The sequence below is a fragment of the Trematomus bernacchii genome, unplaced genomic scaffold (assembly GCF_902827165.1).
Source record: "Trematomus bernacchii unplaced genomic scaffold, fTreBer1.1, whole genome shotgun sequence".
Taxonomy (NCBI): Eukaryota; Metazoa; Chordata; class Actinopteri; order Perciformes; family Nototheniidae; genus Trematomus; species Trematomus bernacchii.
Window position 1 is genome coordinate 7219861 of NW_022987567.1, and position 19779 is coordinate 7239639.

General features: G+C 40.9%; 1 protein-coding gene across 3 annotated transcripts; it reads left to right on the forward strand.

The window, feature by feature from the left end:
* Positions 1–112: 112 nt before the first annotated feature.
* On the forward strand, positions 113–19294 carry mapkap1 (MAPK associated protein 1). 3 transcript variants are annotated; one of them, XM_034125723.1, is made up of 13 exons: positions 113–296; positions 4521–5005; positions 7631–7669; positions 7926–8018; positions 8933–9081; positions 10549–10721; positions 11594–11770; positions 12777–12886; positions 13206–13313; positions 14369–14509; positions 15639–15776; positions 16104–16201; positions 18675–19294. In XM_034125723.1, the coding sequence occupies exons 2-13, from the start codon at positions 4723–4725 to the stop codon at positions 18795–18797; spliced, it is 1632 nt and encodes a 543-aa protein (XP_033981614.1). In that variant the 5' UTR covers positions 113–296; positions 4521–4722; the 3' UTR covers positions 18798–19294. The 3 variants fall into 3 exon arrangements, with proteins under 3 accessions (XP_033981614.1, XP_033981616.1, XP_033981615.1); XM_034125724.1 differs by lacking the exon at positions 113–296 and adding an exon at positions 2556–2607; XM_034125725.1 differs by lacking the exon at positions 7631–7669.
* The last annotated feature ends 485 nt before the right edge of the window (positions 19295–19779 follow it).

Sequence of the window (19779 nt, forward strand, 5' to 3'; positions counted from 1 at the left end):
AAGTGTGATATGTTTTTTTTTTTTACTCCGATCTTTCAACTGTGCTTCACACTCCCGTCCAGTAGGTGGCGCTGATGCACCTCTAAGCTGTTTTTCAAACGCCTTTAATCACTACAGATAAGAAATGGAACCGGAAGTGGTTGCAACTGCTCGGCTGGGCTGAGCATAGCAGTTTTGTTATGATTTCTCTTAATGCGTTATTACTAATCGATGGAGGCCTTTTTACATATGAAGTACGCATGGATAAACGGGGCAGTGTGGACTTTTCTTCCCCTTGTCGGATGTGACTTCTAAAGGTGGGATAAACTAACTAACTGACAGCTCCTCTGGGAGGCTATGATAGCAGCTAACCAGACAGAGCTAGCATAGTGTTAGCATACACAAGCTAACTCGATACAACCGATGTCAAGTGCCCTGAAATTCGTCATTAAGGATAATAATAAGCTTTATGTGTATAGAACATACACCAGGTGCAGCTCAAAGTGCTTTTACAAGGCACATATCACAATTTAAATCACAACAAGAGTTTGACATCATGCCAGACGTTAACACCTATTATCATATGCAGCAAAACAACATGATATAACAGTTTAACACTTTACACAGCAGGTAAAAGGTATGATAATAAAAGTAAAAACCTATAAAATACCCAAAACAATTCAGTATGAATACCACGTATATACATTTACCTGACGAGTGTCGTGTCAAATGATCATATAATCATTTAACATCATCATATATTTACTTCCTTTGAGTGCCTTTTACTCTGTATAGTTGTATTTTTATTTCTGTGAAACATAGACAATGGACCTGCCAGGAGGGTAAAAGGTGGATTTGCAAATAGATGAGGATTGGAAGGTTTAATGGTGGGAATGTTTAGATAATGTCTAAGATAATAAATGTGTAGGATTACTGCTTTCTTTCTTCTATGATGGGACTGTTAGCTGTATGCAGAACCTCTTTATCCTCTTGTGGCTCTGTTTTAGTTATATTTGGACTATCTTTATTACTTTATTAAATATAACAAACTTGGTTATGAATAATTTATCAGTTGCTCTTAAGGGAATTCATATTTCCACCACAACTAGCTAATGAGTAGGAGTTTTAAGTTAGCCAGTTAGCATGGTTCAGGCTAGCTGGTAAACACAATAGCCACATCATCTAACGTCATACAAGTTAAGCAGCACTATTTAAATCCGGATGTTTTGTTAAAGGTGTGTAAGTGTATTACTAGGCATGGTTATAAACTTTAAAAAAAACACACCTACTTACAGAAGCTAACCGTGAAATTGCCATCATTTTGGAAAAAGGCTTTTCTCAAGTGACAAAGCAAACTTGACACATTTGACATCCGACTGCGATTAGCTTAGCATTAGCTACAGTTAGCACCAGTCCAAGAAGCTTTTTGTACTTACGTTCACTGGCCTCTTACAAAATGGGAACTAATAGATATGAATGTGACAGTATGTTGCTTGTCACCAGAGGTGGGAAGTAACTAAGTACATACATTCAAGTATTGTACTTAAGTACACTTTTGAGATACTTGTAGTTTACTTGAGTATTTCCATGTTATGCTACTTAGTACTTCTACCCCACTACAGTTCAGAGGTAAATGGTGTACTTTTCCTCCACTACATGTATTTCATACCTTTAGTTACTCTACAGATGTGGATGAATGATGTGAAATATAACCAAGTGTTAAATCAGACTTTAGTTCCACCTGGAGTAAATTCACAAGCTACCCTGCAGTATACAAAGTCATTCAAACTAGCTGCACCTTTACCAGCTTTGATAACACTTTAATGATCAATCATTAGAAAACATATCATATATATTATTCTGAAATGGACCAATCTGCACAATGACTACTTTTACTGTCGCTACTTTAACTATATGCTGATGATAATACTTTTCTACTTGAGTAACATTTTGAATGCAGGACTTTTACTGACTTTTATTCCTACACTCTGGTACTTCTACTTTTACTCAAGTACAAGATCTGAGTACTTCTACTTTTACATTACATGTCACTTGTTAGACGCTTTTATCCAAAGCGACTTACATACTCAATACTGTGGGCAATCCTCACAGGAGCAATTTGGGGTGAAGTGTCTTGCCCAGGGACACAACGACATGCTGACTGCAGTGGGGTTTGAACCTGTGACCCCCTGATCCGAACACCAACGCACAGCCCACTGCACCACACGCCTTTTACTCAAATACAAGATCTGAGTACTTCTACTTTTACTCAAGTACAAGATCTGAGTACTTCTACTTTTACTCAAGTACAATATCTGAGTACTTCTCCCACCTCTGCTTGTCAGTAGGTGTTTCTTGTATGCTTACGTTAGATAAAGGTCTAGCATTTAACATGCTAACTAAAGTATTTGAGGCAGGCTAATATATGACCAAGGGACAGGATTGTTTTGCCCTTCCTCACAGCTCTCATTTCTGTGTTGAAATCACCAACAGCTTCTTGTTCACAGTGTAAATACTCAGGACAGTCATTTGTTTACTGGGCAATAAAAAAGTCGAAAAATGTCTCACACCCCAGTGAAGGGACTCATTGACAATATGCTCTTAGCCTCATCCTGTGTCTTACTTCTGGTAAGCAACACAAAACTACTCTATGGTTTTTAAAAGGGCTGTCAATGTGTTTTAAAATGTGAGGTTTTTATTTGGCTATGTATTATACAATTTTATATCCAAGAAGGCAATCATTTTGCGTTTCACTGTGTTGTAGTGACGGGAGTTGCGAGTGACAAAAAAGAAGGATTACAATCAAAGCAACAGAATTTGTTAATGGACTGCATAGGTTTGTTGATACGTGTATACTTTCTGATTATGGCCGAGTGGCTGCAATTTAAGGTTACGTGTGTTGCCTACTTTGACATGTTGACAGGTGAATCAGGGGATTTACCTGTAAGCCCTTCAGTAAATGTACAACCTGCTCTTCACGTCAGCCCTTTGTAAGCCTTTAACCAATGCATCTGTTACAAATTAGCCTCCTGATATAACCCTGGTGACTTCACTACAACATCATCAGATTTCGTTGTTGTTCAGATTTAATTAAACTACTCGAGCCACAGAATTATCCGACTGTTTCCACAGGTTGAGTAGTACTAATGGTGACAACTGTACCATTTTCAAGTAAAATCAGAGGTGCACCTTTTAACAGAAAATCGTCTCATTATATGATCCAGGGATTTTGGAACTGAACCCATAGTGTCATTTTGAGTCAATTTATGATCCAAGTGTGTACAACACGTTGTCCAAAGTCCAAACAGTTTTCGGATCCAAATGACCCCGGGCAGAATGAAAAGCTTTCCTTTATAGAAAGGAGGAGGCATGATATTTAGAGATGTCCCGATCACGTGATCGGGGATCGGAGCCGATCACGTGATATTCAAAAGATCGGAATCGGGCAAAAAAAATTGGGGATCGGGATTTTTTTTTTTTTTTTTTTTTTATAAAATATTTTTTTTAAATTTAATGTTACAAAATAAAAATGACCATGTTCACGTCTTAAAGTCATCCTGAGGCCTTAGTTTTGGTTTAAAATTACACAACATCATGTATGTGTTGTTTCTTTTGGGCTTGTTTTCATAGACCTGGTTGCTTATTTCTCTCAAATCTGGCAACAGAGTGGGCGCAGTGTCTAATAGTAGCAGTAAGCTAACGAGAGGCTACGTTCAGCTGGTGCCTCGGGAGTCGGGACAGAGAAAATGTCAGGAGTTTGGAAGTATTATAAAATTGAAAGCGAAGGCAGTGTAACAGCCAGATGCAATGTTTGCAAGGCGGAGGTTCCGCGTGGTGGAAAGAACAGAGCTACGTTCAACACGACCAATCTAATACGCCACCTGAGAAACCAACAACAACATGACGAGTACACAGCGGCCACTCAGGTAACGGCACTGAAACAACTGACACTTTCAGAGACTTTTAAAAGGAAAGAGAAACGGCCCCAGAACAGTGAAAAGGCCAACAAAAATAACAGCCAAGATGGCTGAATTCATCGCGTTGGATGACCAGCCGTTATCTGTTACCTTTTTTTTTCTCTTAATGCATTGCATAAAGATCGGATCGGGAAAAATCGGTATCGGCAGATTGTCAAAATCAAATGATCGGAATCGGATCGGGAGCAAAAAAAGGTGATCGGGACATCCCTAATGATATTGTTGTGTCGGGTTATGAAAATGAGTTCAACAGTGCATATTTTGAAATGAAATAGTTGTCAAGAAAGAGAGAAGGAAACCCCGACTCCCTTCTCACATCTGTAGGAGGGCTCAGGTTTTTACAGAAATGACTCCAAAATCAAAGTGATTGTTGAATGAAATAGTCCTACATGCTTGGAACACTGTTGAGCTCCATCAATAAACATCTGAGCTTGCAACCTATAGCCTGATTAATATCATTACACTATAAAAAAAATATTAAAAAAAATATATGGCTCTAACTCTCAAGCTTGATTCACTATTTGCCGCCTGCACAATGTAACCGTGTTATTTCACTCCAATCAGGTACTGGCACTTTTCCTGCCTTGAACGCCGAGTGAATAATCGAGGAGAGGAGATGGAAAAGATGACTGCTCTCCACTTGTCATCGGCTACCACTTCAAGACTCTCCGAGAGGGACTGAAAGGAACAGAGAGCTATCCTCTGGAAGACAGGGTGAGACACAGAGAAGCATCCACAGCGACCAACCACTTGAAGCGCAGAGGAGATGGCGTTCCTGGACAACCCGGCCATCATCCTGGCGCACATCAGACAGTCTCATGTGACCAGTGACGACACAGGCATGTGTGAGATGGTGCTGATAGACCAGGATGTGGATCTGGAGAAGTGCCAACTGGCTATGGTGCCGGGAACCAGCTGTGGGTCAACAGGGTCCGAATCACTGAGCGAGGGGGGGAGCAGCGTGACAGAAAACCACGGCTGTGACCTCTCTCAGTCCATGGACATCACCTCCAGCTGGGACTTTGGCATCCGCCGGCGCTCTAACACAGGTAAGATCATCTGACTGTGGCTGGTAAGGCAAGGCAAGGTTATTTATATAGCACCTTTCAACACAAGGCAATTCAAAGTGCTTTACAAACATGAAAGACATTAAGAGCATTAAGAAACATATTATAAAATGGCATTTAAAAAACACTCATTTCAAAGCAAAGATAATAAAACATGAATAACAAAGGTATGAATTAAAGTGACAGTGCAGTGTGAGATACACACATCTGAAATGTTTAGCTCTGACTCTCAATCATTGCTAACCTTTTAGCAGAAATAGTTTTCTATGACCTCACTTTCTTTCTAATTTCTTTTTTAACTTATCTTTTAGTTAAGTGTTTCATGCTAAACGAACCCCCCTTTGGAACATTATAATCTGACCCCATGGTACCTTTTAGTTTTCGCCGAAACCATTCCTCTTTTTTAAATGCACATGAGTTAAGTTTACCTTGTCTTTCCAGGCCTTTTTTTGGTAAGCAGGGCAGGCTCTCTTCCCCCCCCCCCCTCCCGTAATCACCACAGGGACAGAAAGCCTGCTCTGCTCTTGTTGGTTTGAGGGTGTTTGTGTGTCTAATCTGGGCCAGTGGTTTAGTGAGGCCGCTCATGTCAAATTGTGTGCTAATGAAGGTTGTGGAAGCACAAGTGGAACGCATGGGGTTAGATGGCAGTTCACTGTGGGGATTTAATTAATTGCTATGAGGTGAGTCGCACAGATCACATGATAAATGACATTGCATTTACCTGATGTTTTTATCCAATGCAACGTACAATAAAGCGCAATAAACCATAATGATTCAAGCTAAGGACAACAAGAGAAGTGCAGATGTATTCACTTCAAACAAGCAAAACAATTGTAGGTTTGGGTCATAAGTTATTAGTTAAACTCTTAAGTGATACCTTTGACAGCTGGGTTTTCATTTTGTGATGGAAGATGTGTAGACTCTCTGCTTTCCTGATATCAGTGTGTGGCTCGTTCCTCCATTTTGGATAGCAATTAAAATGACCCTTTTTACATTACATGTTACTTGTTAGATGCTTTTATCCAAAGCGACTTACATACTCAATACTGTGGACAATCCCCACAGGAGCAATTTGGGGTGAAGTGTCTCAGGGACACAACGACATGCTGACAGCAGTGGGGTTTGAACCTGTGCTCCCCTGATCCGAACATCAACGCACTAACCCACTGCGCCACACGCGCCCCTTTTGATTATCGAGTATATCAAGCAGTCAATGACACATAGGTATTCTTTATTATGCCATCAAGTAGACAATCACTGCATATTTTTCTAAACTGGACACAGGGTCGACACCATCAGTAATTGGTCACTCCTGCATCACCTGACATAAAACTCCTTTAGTAGAGGCCTGCGATGCTGCTTCTCCATCTTTGTTGGTGACATAAATGACTTGCGAGCAAAGAATCCTGAACAGTTTTCTCCAACAACGCTTACCACTCTTGGTAGTGATATGAACATTTCCTCGATTTAAAGATGTGATTGGAGCTCTTGGTCCTTTTGTGCTTTCCATAACCACTCAATTCAATTCAATTAAACAAATCATGAACCCTCTTTGGTCCAAAACTATTAAACAATCACTTTTTATATACCTAATATCAGAAATGATCAATTTGGACATCATACAAGTACGACACCTTCTGTCCTTTGACCTTGAAGGCCAATTTCTAAGCTTTATCTTTACCTGTTTTAGAAAAAGACGTTTGCTAAGCAGCTTACAGCTCTCAGTCAGATTCATCATCACAGGAGAATATTCTGTGTTGCTTCTATGAGAGCTAATTGCTGCTTTTGTCACAGTTTCTTGGTTGCGAGACTCAAGCTTTGGGCGGGTTTATCTGCATTGGTTATCTTCTCAATTTTCCAAGAGGACTTTCTCAGTTTCTGGTAATAACTTAGGCTCTTCAACCGGATCTCTGTCTCATATAAAGTGTTCCCCAAGGTTCTGTTTTGGTTCCCCAAGGTTCTCCTAATGTGTCTGTATCGTTAAATCACCTCAATACTTCTAAGTGGAACGAATTGCTGCTGTCTTCTTTTGACCAAGTGCTCCAAAGGGTTTAATGAAACATCAGATTTCTTTTTTTTCCACTGGCTTTCCATCCAAATCAGAATCCATTTCAATATGATTGGTATCCTGATCAGGGCTCCAGAGCTTCTGCAGTGTGACGTCCTCTGTTTTGGGTCTGTTGGCGGTTCGATACAGGTAGGGGACTGCATTTGGATTGGGCTACACAAATTCCTGAATTCGTCCAAACCATCTCCTGTAATTTGCATAATCCAACAAAGAGCACATGTTAGTATCTGTCCAGGTATTCACGGATCTTCTCACAAGAGAATTTCTTTCTCTTCAACGTGAAAATGTCAAAGGAAAAAGCAGTCTTGAAAAAACTGAGTAAAGTGAGTTTGAATCAAATCAAAAGTGTGCGTGTGTGAAGCTACATCCAGCTTTTATGAGAGGGTAAATCTGGTGTTGGGGCTAGAGGGAGTCCAAAGGCAGACGGCACGTCTCTTTTTGGCTTTCTTGAGCTGTGTAGTTTGGTGGAGTGCTGGTTCTGGGTTGTGGGTTGAAATCCTCTGAGACCTGAGATACTGACCTGTGGTGGATCTCATCAGGACAGCAGCAAGATAACCGCGAGAAACCCGGGGCTGCTGGTAAGATACGAGGGATGAACTGTTAACATTAACAAGATGATAGCTCTTCTCCGTGTGTGTACTGTACATATTTGTGTGTGTGACTGAAAATGTCACATAGCAGATGGCTTTTCTTCCATATTGCTGTTGTGTATGCACTATTAAAGATATGCATTTGAAGCGAAGTACAGTGTACTGGTATTTTAATGGTGTGTGTGTGAAGAGTTTTAAAGATCTCTGCTTGTGTGACTTTTAAATGTATTTTTTTCCTTTGCAGCCCAAAGACTCGAAAGGTTAAGGAAGGAGCGGCAGAACCAAATCAAATGTAAAAACGTTCAGTGGAAGGAGAGGTCCCACGCCTCCCAATCAGGTAAAGCTTCTTATACCAAATCAGGCCCTTGGTGGATTACATTTCGGCCCGCAGGATAATTTCTAATTACTATTAGATCTGGCCCTCCGGTATATTGCACGCACACCTTCTCTCAATCCTGAGGGTCTCCTCAGCTCAGAGCCTAACCCCAAACATTGATGAACTTGCACCCAAGATGAGATGCCAAGTATCTGGCTTGAGCTAGCATCACAGAGCAGCACACTGAGTTTACATGGATGTTTCCTTTTCTTGAGACAACAGGGCATGTTTGGTTTTCTCTTTGAGGGAAATAGTTTTTTTGAAGCTGTTGTTGGCCTGTGGGAAAATGTAATCATAAGAAATGACTCGGGAAAAGCTGCAAACCATAAGAAATGAATGCAACTGATTATTTAATGTTGTTTTTATAGGCAATCATTTAAGCTTTGTTAGTTCCAGGTTTAATATGTGCAATAAGTTCATTTCAATAAGTTTTGCAATAAACATTGAACCAGTCCGGCCCTCGACTAGTACCCATTTTATAATTTTAGCCCACTGTATTTGAGTTTGACACCCCTGCTCTAGACCCTAGATCACATACTGTCTGGCAACGATGTTATTGTACTCTGCTTATGTTGCTTGTTTATTGACTTGTTTGCTATTTATTGTCTGAAAAAGCTCAATAAGTGGGGAAAAAACGGACAATTACAGAAACGCAACAACCAAACCTGCAGCTGTGAAGTGAAGGAGTTTCAACTTAATGTAGAGCCCTGTTAAATAAATGATGCTGCACTTTCCTCCAGCACTTTAGTAGTTTTGATAACAGAACAAATACTCTGGATATGTTTCTGCAGTAAGAAGACAGTCGCCACTATAATCAATGTATTTGAAAATAACCCAAGTGTGTGCTGCATGTTGTTTCTCTTGTTTCTGTCCAGTGGAGGATCTGGGGTCGCTGTTTGAGAAGCGAGATTTTAAAGACCGGCCGCGGTCGACGGGCACCAAATCCACTCTGTCTCTGCGTCTGGAGCAGTGTCCCCAGCAGCTCAACAACCCCTTCAATGAATACTCCAAATTCGATGGCAAGGTGAGGCTTTCCACATTTTCTTCCTGATCATTTGCATTAGCTAGTATCTAATTAAAACGTTTGTATACTGTAATCGTCTAGTTGTGAACCCGGAAATTTGCAGTACACCATAGTTTTATGTTAGAAATGTATAGTATGGGTCCCCAGCTCATAGAAACTGCCCGATGCTAACTTGCATATGTTGGGCAATTTGCACAATTAGCATAAGTTGTGTTAATTAGCATTACCATTATAGCCTGTGGACAATAGTTAAAAATGGCTTGGTCGATTCGGACAATTTAGGACTGGTTTTAGGGATAATTGAGGATGCTGAGTCCATGTCTGACATTTTCAGGATCAAAGATGGCAGTTTTAACCAGGAAAGTGGCCATATTTGTACTCTCTGGGGGCTTCTATGTGTGTAAAGACACATTCCCAGGGAGTAAGCCTGTGCTAATGGTCTTGTTTCAGGATGTTAAATAAAGAAATTAAAGTAAACAAATACTAAAACAAGACCAAACGGTCGACAGAAAATATCCGACACGGCTCACTCATCTTTGTCCACCAACTCCGACATACAACATGTGCAGTAAATAGCTTAAACCACTCCACGTGACAATAACCAGAAAGGATCCAAAACAAATGTGTGCTGTCTAAACACAAATGATAACAATAAAAACCATGAACACAGACTCACTAATGATGTTGGTCCCTGCTCCTACTGTTCTTTTTACTTTAAAGGGGACCTATCATGCAAAATGCACTTTTGTACGTCTTTTATACATGAATATGTGTCCCCGGTGTTCCAGGGAACTCACCAAGTGTCAGAAAACACAACCCTCTCTATTTTCCTCCATACCCAAATCTCTAAAAAAGGGGCTGCAACGGATCTGATAAAAACTGATCCAGATTTGAACACTGTCCTGACGTCAGGACGGTGGCGCTACGGCTATTGGGCCAACTCCACCAATCAGGAGGAGACAGCCACGGCCATTGCCGTGCGAAAGCGCTGGAGACGCTGTAGTACATATGCCAGGCCTCTAGATGGTGCTGTTCTCACAGAATCTGCCCTTGCTAAAACAGAGCTAGAAATTGTCAAATTGAGCAAAATGAGGCATGGCTAAAATGCATGATCTGTTTGGTATTTTGAAAAAAAAAAAGTATAAATATGCCTTATATAGGTATGGTCCTACACTATATTATTCAAATATAGTATGATAGGTCCACTTTAAGTAGTATTTTTACTAAAACGCAGCAGTGCGGCAGACTGACCCTTGAAGAAAGCTCCCCTATATACCTATTTTTGTACCTTGTGTGAATCCTGTTTTTCACTCTGACCCTGTTGCTGCTATAAACGCCTGAATTTCCGCACGGGGATAAATAAAGTTCCATTTGATCTTATATATAGTGCATGATAAAGTGTAGCATATGCTGAGTATGTTTCTCTCATCATGGATCTTTTCTCTGCTTGTCTTCTCACATCTTCAGGGCCACATTGGCACAACGGCTACCAAGAAGATAGACGTCTACCTCTCAATGCAGCTGGCCCAGGAGAAGCTGCATCCCATGACAGTGGTGACCATCGCTAACGCCCGCGTGCACGACCTCATCGGCCTCATCTGTTGGCAGTACACGAGCGAGAGCCGAGAACCCAAACTCAAGTGAGTGCTAACCAGAGATGGCAAAAGTACACACATCCTTTACTCAAGTAGAAGTACAGATACTCGTGTTTAAAAATACTCTGGTGAAAGTAGAAGTACTGACTAAACTTCTTTACTCAAGTAAAAGTAAAGAGGGCTTTGAAATGTACTTCAGTAAAAAGTACCCATAACTAGCAGCTGTTTTAAAGAGTACCTGACCTCCCTTTATATTAATAGAACAATAATGTCATGGTTAGCTAATGAATGTTTCCATGCTGAACAACGGCAACATGACAACGTTTTCATTGGTCCCTCTTCTTTAGAGAAGACCAGGAAATGATGGATACACGGATCGTGTTCAAATCAATAGGCACGCAATGACTCTAAATAATAATGATCACGCCACCAAACACACATTCAAACTAAAGGAACCAGCCTGTTTGGAAAATGTAAGAAGTAGAAAGTACAGGTATTTGGGTTCAACATGTAAGAAGTAGAAAGTACAGGTATTTGTGTTCAAAATGTAAGAAGTAGAAAGTACAGGTATTTGAGTTCAAAATGTAAGAAGTAGAAAGTACAGGTATTTGTGTTCAAAATGTAAGAAGTAGAAAGTACAGGTATTTGAGTTCAACATGTAAGAAGTAGAAAGTTCAGGTATTTGTGTTCAAAATGTAAGAAGTAGAAAGTACAGGTATTTGTGTTAAAATGTAAGAAGTCAGAGTAAAAAGTTGTCAGAAAAATAAATAGTGGAGTAAAGTACTGATACCAGAAAAATGAAGTTAAGTACAGAAACAAAGTATTTGTAACTCCACTACTTCCCACCTCTGGTGCTAACACATTTTAACACGGGACGTTTCACCGAGCGTCAGTTTCTCTTACACTCTGCCTCTCAGTGACAATGTGACGGCTTACTGCCTGCACATCGCTGAGGATGATGGCGAGGTGGACACCGACTTCCCTCCGCTGGACTCCAACGAACCAATCCACAAGTTTGGATTCAGCACGCTGGCCTTGGTGGAGAAATACTCGTCGCCTGGCCTCGCTTCCAGAGAGTCACTGTTTGTCAGAATGTAAGTAAGAAAGACCACCACCATCAGTAAGTGTGAATATGTAAATGTCCTCAATGTATATCAAGGAATATAGCTTAATAATAATAGATTACATTTATTATAGCGCCTTTCCAGGGACCCAATCAGAATCAGAAACAGGTTTATTACCAGGTAAGTTGACACGTACGAGGAATTTGACTTGATGTCATGGTGCACACATAAAAAATAACCTTAGAAAATATTAGAAATAATAAAAAATATAGTAAAATATTGCAGTATTTACATAGAAATAGAATGGAATAAAATGTGGAAGTAATATTTAAAAAAAAAGGACGCTTTGGTCTGTTTATCTGTGTTATTGTGTTGCACTGTTGGAGGAGCCTGTGACCTAAGATTTTCATCGGCATAACTACACTGTAGCTATGTTCGTATGACAAAATAAAGAACCTTGAACAAACAAACAAGTTGGGCAAATAATAAAGTAAAACAATTAAATAAATAGCAGTGGGAGTTGAAGCAGTGGGACTGGGATGGGTTAGGGGTCAAAGGCCATGGTAGGTGAGTTTATTAGTGAGTATCATTATTATTATTAAGGTATATAGCTTCCATGATCACCATGTCGAACCTTCTTATTGCTGAACCTATCACAAGGGTTTCCTTCTGTCTTTTTTAATATTTGTAGTCATGTTGCTTGGATGGAAAAACATTTGGAGAGATAACCGTCTCTTACCAATATTTTCATGTGTTTTATTTTCGACACACTGTCATTGGTTTCTTTATCGAGGTTTGAGTTCTGAAAGCATTGACTCTGCTGCTTCGTGATCCTCTCCGCTTGTACTTTTAGACATTGTTTTTATTTCCATATGAAATGTTTTCAGTAGTCAAAGAGAAGAATGAGTATTCAGGCGAACGGAAGAAGCCAGATGTCTTTGGTTGTTCTCTCAGGTGTATGTACTGTATGTCTGAATCATTAACATAAAGCCGGAGAAGCCTTCTTAATGTTTTTCTTGATTTTTCTCTATTACAGAAATGCTGCTCATGGTTTCTCCTTAATCCCTGTGGACAGTCTGAAGGTCACCATGAAGGACATTCTCCAGAAAGCACTTAAGAAGAGGAAAGGCTCACAGATAGGCTCAGGTAAAAACACTTCTTCCGTCATTTACCTCCCCCACTCTTTAGATAGATAGATAGATGGATAGATAGATAGATAGATAGATAGAGAGAGAGATAGATGGATGGATGGATGGATGGATGGATAGATAGATAGATAGATAGATAGATAGATAGATAGATAGATGGATAGATGGATAGAGAGAGAGATAGATAGATAGGTACTTTATTGATCCCAATGTCATTTGTAAGTTTGGTTGTCTCACATCCAGCACGACAGGAAATGAATTTTGATTTAAATTTAGAAAAAGCTAAGCTATGGTCTGACTCCATCATCGTCCAACAGGTCCCATGTATCGTCTGGAGAAGCAGACAGAGCCGAATGTGTCCGTCGATCTGGACGCTACGCTGGAGAGCCAGAGCACCCTGGAGTTCTGCCTGGTCAGAGAGAACAGTGAGTAACACCAGGACATCAACACCGAAACTGACTAGCCTCTCAATCAATAACCCCACAGCTTCTCTGCACCTCTAACCTGACGGTGTTCAGGCAGGATTTCACATCTTGGGATAGTTTGCAGTAGACTAGAAGAATATATTTCTACTCAAAAGTACGTTCTTAAACAATTTCTTCACACTCAGAAGTGAGATCATACTTTTCTCAATTTTATAACAGAAAATATATTTAATAATCCATGTTTTCATGTTATGCATACAGCACTAACAAAATGACTATTAGCTACTAGTAAAGGACACAACTCTTGTCCACTCTTTGAAGATAATGAGAACTAATACACAGTAAACCTGTATTCAGATGTGTGCCAAAAAACACTGAGTGTGCTTTTACAATGTTTGATCCAGGATTTTTGATTAAACTCAACGTGTAGATTTCTTAGTCATATTCTAAATAAGTGCTTTAGTTAGGGCTATATGGGTAAGGTACATTTTAATGACATAAATGACATGAAGCAGCTATTTTTGTTACCTCCTAGAATGATGTGTTTGTTATCGTCATCGTGTTTACAACATGTCTTCAGTGTCTCTCTCCTGCAGGCCCTTATCAGATGTATATTTGTGTAAAAGGTCTGTTTATAGCAAACATTGAGGTCATTTTTAAGGACCTCGCCGTGGTTACAGTGAGTGTGTTTGTGATGCAAGATAAACACTTCAATATGAGAGTTTATTTGGCCGGACAGTGTAAACACGTCCTAGGGTTTACAAATGCAAGTTGCAGATGATAAATATAGCATTGTATTCAGCATTTCTTTCACCACATTTTATTCTGATGTCTAAATAGATTTATTTACATAAATAACCTTGCTGTGTTTGTTTCTTATTGTATCATCCACTTGTTATTTGTTGATGCAGCACATAAGCAGTAAATGTATTTATCTAATCTCTCCACATCTCCATAACAACACAGAAGAATCATTTTGTATTCATTGTGCAGCTGTACTTCTCCATCATGGGTTAAAATAAGTGGTTTTTGAATGATTTTCCGTCTGTCTCCAGGCTCTAGAGGGGAGGAGAGCTCAGAGGAAGACCCTCCTAACGACAACTCCAATGTGCAGGACATGCTGAGCAGTCACCACTATAAGTCCTTCAAGATCAGCATGATCCACAAACTGCGCTTCACCACGGATGTCCAGCTAGGTGCGTACTGCTCTCTGAAGGCTGGAGCACTCTTTTTGATACATGACGCGTAAACGTTTAAGTAAAGTGCACAGGCTTTTTGAGTTATAGCTCAATGCTAAGCTAGTTTGGTAAACTTTGAGGTGGGGATAACCGGTTATTTCATCAAAATCAATGCAAATGATGTCAGGCAGGAGGCAAATTAGCTTTGTGTGTGATCTTCAAGGTGATTGGTTGTTGTGAAGTTGAGCGGCCCGACCAACCAATGAGGCAGATGCAGAGAGTTCAAATATAACCCGGTGTGGGCATTTATTCCTCATTGTGGTACAGGATACAGGGGGTGTTTCTCAATCGCGAGTAAAGCTGCTTCAGAGCCACTATTTCAAGCATACGAGTGTCATCGAGTGCCGCTGAAGTACTGTTCCAATCTCCAGCATACTTGGAAATCTACCGAGCCCGGCGTACTCAGTTTGGAGAAATTCGTTTTCCGAATGCCAGGAAGTATTCTTGACTCGCTTCTGAAGCAAGATGCTCGGCAGACATGTGCTACCAAGCAAGCTTACTCGCGATTGAGAAACACCCACAGCCTCAATATGACGGTCTCCCGTGAACACAGTCACCAGCAACCAGGATCTCACACACACACACTAACAGGAAAGCAGAACCTAAATACACACAGACTAATCAAACCAACACGACACAGGTGAGGGGGGGAGGAGACAACACAGGGCACCAGGTGAACACAATCACCAGCAACAGACAAGACGGGAGGGGGAACACTTTTCAAACTAAAACAGGAAACAGACGGACAAACTAAAACACAGACAGATCGCGACAAACAGATGCACAAATGACATACAACTACACGCTTCCTGTGCAACGTTCCAGGGCGGAACAAATCAATACACTTCGCCAACAACGAAGCTATACAATACATAACGGAGGCTGAGATCTATGGCCCCAAAGATCACCTCCGTTACAGTTGTACATAAGATAAGTTTAAAATTATAAATCTAAGGGGCTGAGCATTCACGGTATTTCGCTTACATTTTATTTTTGTTAAATGGTAGAGAATAGACGTAATGTGGCGAGGTTAGGATTTTGAGGCACTGTTGTTATCATGCGTTTGATATATTCTGTGTTTCTTCAGGCATTTCAGGAGAGAAAGTGGAGATCGATCCTGTCACCAATCAGAAGGCCAGCACTAAGTTCTGGATCCGTCAGAAACCCATCTCTATCGACTCGGACCACCTCTGTGCCTGTGACCTCGTGGAGGAGAGAAGCCCCAGTGAGTGCAGCTGAAAGAGCTGTATATGATATCGTTATTGATCACAGCAGAAATAATCTCACCGTCCCTTTCACTTCTCCACACATGTTCTCAACACATCCAGCAGGGACTGGTTTTACACTCAGACAGGTTGTGAGGACACATTCCACAAACCATAATCAACAAAAGTTTAACCAGCAATTGGCATTCTGATCCCTTGCTTTCCATTTCCATTATTTTCTAAGAACGTGGTGCAGGAATGAGTCCCAAAACCATGAAATGAGTTAGCATTTCACCACTTCTTGTTCTTTTGTCTCAAAGTCAATGTTTTTTCTCTGTGTCTTACAGGTCATGCAATATTTAAGTTCACTTATCTGTGCAACCACGACTACAAGCCGCTCTACTTCGAGTCTGATGCTGCTACTGTCAATGAAATAGTTCTACGGGTGAGTTCTTAAGATAACTCTTATTTCTGTGTCTAATGAGCTGTTCCAGATTACCTTTGAAAAGCACAACTATCAATTAAACAATTATCACCTACTCTACAGAGCTTTAGGCTGCAGCCACACGAGGACGATAACGTAAACGAACCGAAATCGTTATCAAAAAAGTCTTCCGTCCACACCAGAAACGTGTCCGTCCACACGAGACCGCTCGACCCGCTGGAGACGCTGTAGTACATATGCCGGGCCTGTAAGTGGCGCTGTACTTCCGCCACAAAATACACCAAAAGCAGCGAAGAAGACTTCCCAAGCATGCATGGTTGCCATGGTTGCCCTTCTGTTTATTCTCCGCTGTGGACGCTCTGGCTCTTTTTCTCCCTCCCCGAGGAGCGTGTGTTCCTGCTGTAAATCTCCCCGGTAGTCCACCAGCAGATGAAAAACACCCACCCACCTCTTCCAAGGGACGAGGGGACCGTGCGGCAGAGTTTCCGTTAGATTTTTTTTCCGCCGGTCGACAACATGTCCCTTAAAGTTTAAATCTTCCGGACAAAATTATAAAAAGTGCCGGTCAAAGGTCTTCTTTGTTATTTATTGAGCTTTAAAACAAATGAATAACGACTCTATATAATAATATAAGAATAATACACGGAGGACGGAGCCTCTCTTTTCCTCCCCCTCTCCTGACAGCCCGTCAGTATTTTTGTTATCAGGAAATGATCGTATAGGGCGTAATCACGGAGCCGTTTGGCCCCCCAGAGCGTTGCCCCCGCAGATCTACCCACCTTGGGACCCGTTATCGTTATCTGCGTTTCCCTGTCGGACCCGTGTGGACGAACCGTCTATATCAGGGGTGTCGAACTCAAGGCCCGGGGGCCAAATCTGGCCCGCGACTTCATTTTATGTGGCCCGCAAGAGCTCTGAAAGAATATAATAAGTTTATTATACGGTTACATGATGATTTACAGAAGTACGTTGCCCATAAACTACATGTCCCACAATGCATCTCGTTTTGTGACATGCACACTGAAGAGACTTGCAATTATTTGCCCTGGACTTCTGCTTTCAGACGTAGTTAATTACGAAGTTATTACCCTATCCGATAATAACCCAATTCAGAGGCAATAATGTAATATAATACATTATTTGATATATATTATATATTTATATATGTATAAATGATATAGTTACAACCGGCCCTTTGAGTGTAACCATAATGCTAATGTGGCCCACGATGAAATTGAGTTCGACACCCCTGGTCTATATGATAGAGAACTGTAGCGGATACGACCCGTATCGTCTCCGTGTGGCTAGGGCATCAGCTGCTTGTTTTGATTTCACATTTGTGTTTTGGTTCAGTCTAACTTACTCATCAGTGACATTTCAAATAGCAGACAGCTGTTTTCAGTGAAAAACCTCAGATGAACCCACTTTGCCTTGCTTGGCAACTGTATTCTTGAGATATCACAAATCACCCATAAGTAATTATTGAGTTAAATCCTATTTATTTGTATTTGTATATGCATATGTTAATATATGTTCAAACTTTAGACATTATACATATTCAGGAATAATTGTAGTTGGTCTTCGGTCACATATCTCTCATTGGGTAAGGTAATTCTCTCTAGTCTCATAACATAGACATGCAGAGCTGTCTGCCCAGCACTGATAAGAGTTGAGACTGGCACAGCGCTCTCTGGTACGTGATGTTAAGTAGATAGGAAGTCGGAGACATTGATGTTACAGAGTCTTGCTAAGTTTGTTTTGACTATGATTGAAATGACTCATCTTTAGATAAAGAAGCTAACTTTTTACCTGATTTAGAGTGGCTGTGATGAGAAGAGATGGGCTTACAATGTGACTGCACACTTTAATTGAATTGTTCATCTTCTGTTACTCTTTGGCCAATCCTTTCAATGAATACCTTTGTAAGACATCAGATCCAAAGTTCCAGAATCTTCATTTTGTTTCCAGTCATTACTCCAAAAAACGAAATTGCTAAAATATATCTAGATATGCGCTGGCATGCACAGTAAATGTTCGTTATAAACAATAATCGCAACTCCTAAAGAGGTTAGCAGAGAAGCTGCAATAGCGGCAGTGGCTCAGTCAGTAGGGGCTTGGACTGGGAGCTGTAGGGTCGCCAGTTCAAGTCCCCGACCAGACCTAAAATATGGAGTGTGGACTGCTACTTGGAGAGGTCCCAGTTCACCTCCTGCCCTGCCGTGGTGCCCTTGAGCAAGGCACCAGACACCCCCCTTCCCCCCTCAAAATCAGAACTTGACAGTATTTCTTTAACTCACCACCTGCTTAGTAATGGTGTTTGAATTGGGGCCGTTCATCAGCAGCTGTAATCAGTGTGGGCCAGTCCGATCACAGGGTCGTGTGTGTGTGGCTGATTGAGGTCCTTTTGATGATAACATGTCTCTGTTGTTTCATTTAATTTTTGGTCTTTTTTTTACCAACTGTTTCTTTTTAGGTGAACTATATCCTGGAGTCCCGGGCCAGCACCTCTCGGGCTGATTACTTCGCCCAGAAACAAAGGAAACTCAGCCGCCGGACCAGCTTCAGCTTCCAGAAGGAGAAGAAGTCCGGCCAGTAGAAGGACGAGAAATGCTTAGCAACATAGACTGATGCTATAAAAATAAAATGAAATAGTAAATGCAAAAACGAGGCCTGTCTCTACACAGACAGCATTAGGTTACACGCAGCAAAGTGAAGACTGATAAGTGGAGTCGGAGTATGTGTCTCTGCTTCAGATAAACTGGTTGGAGGTCTCTGAAACTCCATGGGTGAAGATGGTCAACAAGCAAAAATATATGATGGAAAGAACCAGAGAATTGTTGGACAGAGTTTTGGCTGCCATGTCGCCATCAACTCTTGTTCTTTAACTGCCTTTTGAACATAGGCTGCCTCCCCAGGGATGGATTTGTACACCCAACAAACAAAACCGAGCTACATGCTAAACCTTTGAGTCTGTCCTGCATCTGTAACAGACCATTTTACATGACAACGTGAAAGGAAACTTTCACATGTTTTATGTACTGTACATAGACATTTTACATGCAGCAAATGAAAAAAGATTGAAATTGAAATGAAGACATCTTGTTTGTTTATTTTTTAAATAAGGTCAATCCCTTCTTCCTTGAATCCTTAACAATATGTCCACAGTTCCCCCAGCTAAAGGCTAAGGTCGGACCCAGCACTTTGTGTGTTTCATTGGAATGGTATCAAGGTTTTTTTCGGGGGACGCTGTGTTTGTTTACAGTTATAGTCCTATAATGGGTTATATTAAGGACAACATACGGGTTCTAGCTTACATGAATAAAGAGCACACTTGTATTTAATATAATCCAACATGTAAGGTCAATACTGAAACACTGAAGACCTTAAAACTAGATTTTTGACTCGGAGCCTCTCCAGAAGATTTGCCCTCGAGCTCACATAAGGATGCAAACCACTCGTCTCATGTTATAGCCTAACGTGATTAAGGGGTGCTCTTCTTAAGTTTGCAATTCATTTAATTACCACTAATGTATTGCTGTACAGTGACTGCAGTCTTTGGGCTCCTGGCGAGGGGGACA

What these genes read in the sequence shown, in the direction of transcription:
- mapkap1 (XM_034125723.1), top strand. Translation starts at nt 4,723, where the DNA reads ATGGCGTTCCTGGACAACCCGGCCATCATCCTGGCGCACATCAGACAG. An exon ending in GAGTCACTGTTTGTCAGAAT is followed by an intron (nt 11,771 to 12,776) that starts GTAAGTAAGAAA and finishes TCTCTATTACAG; the next exon opens with AAATGCTGCTCATGGTTTCT. An exon ending in TCAATGAAATAGTTCTACGG is followed by an intron (nt 16,202 to 18,674) that starts GTGAGTTCTTAA and finishes GTTTCTTTTTAG; the next exon opens with GTGAACTATATCCTGGAGTC.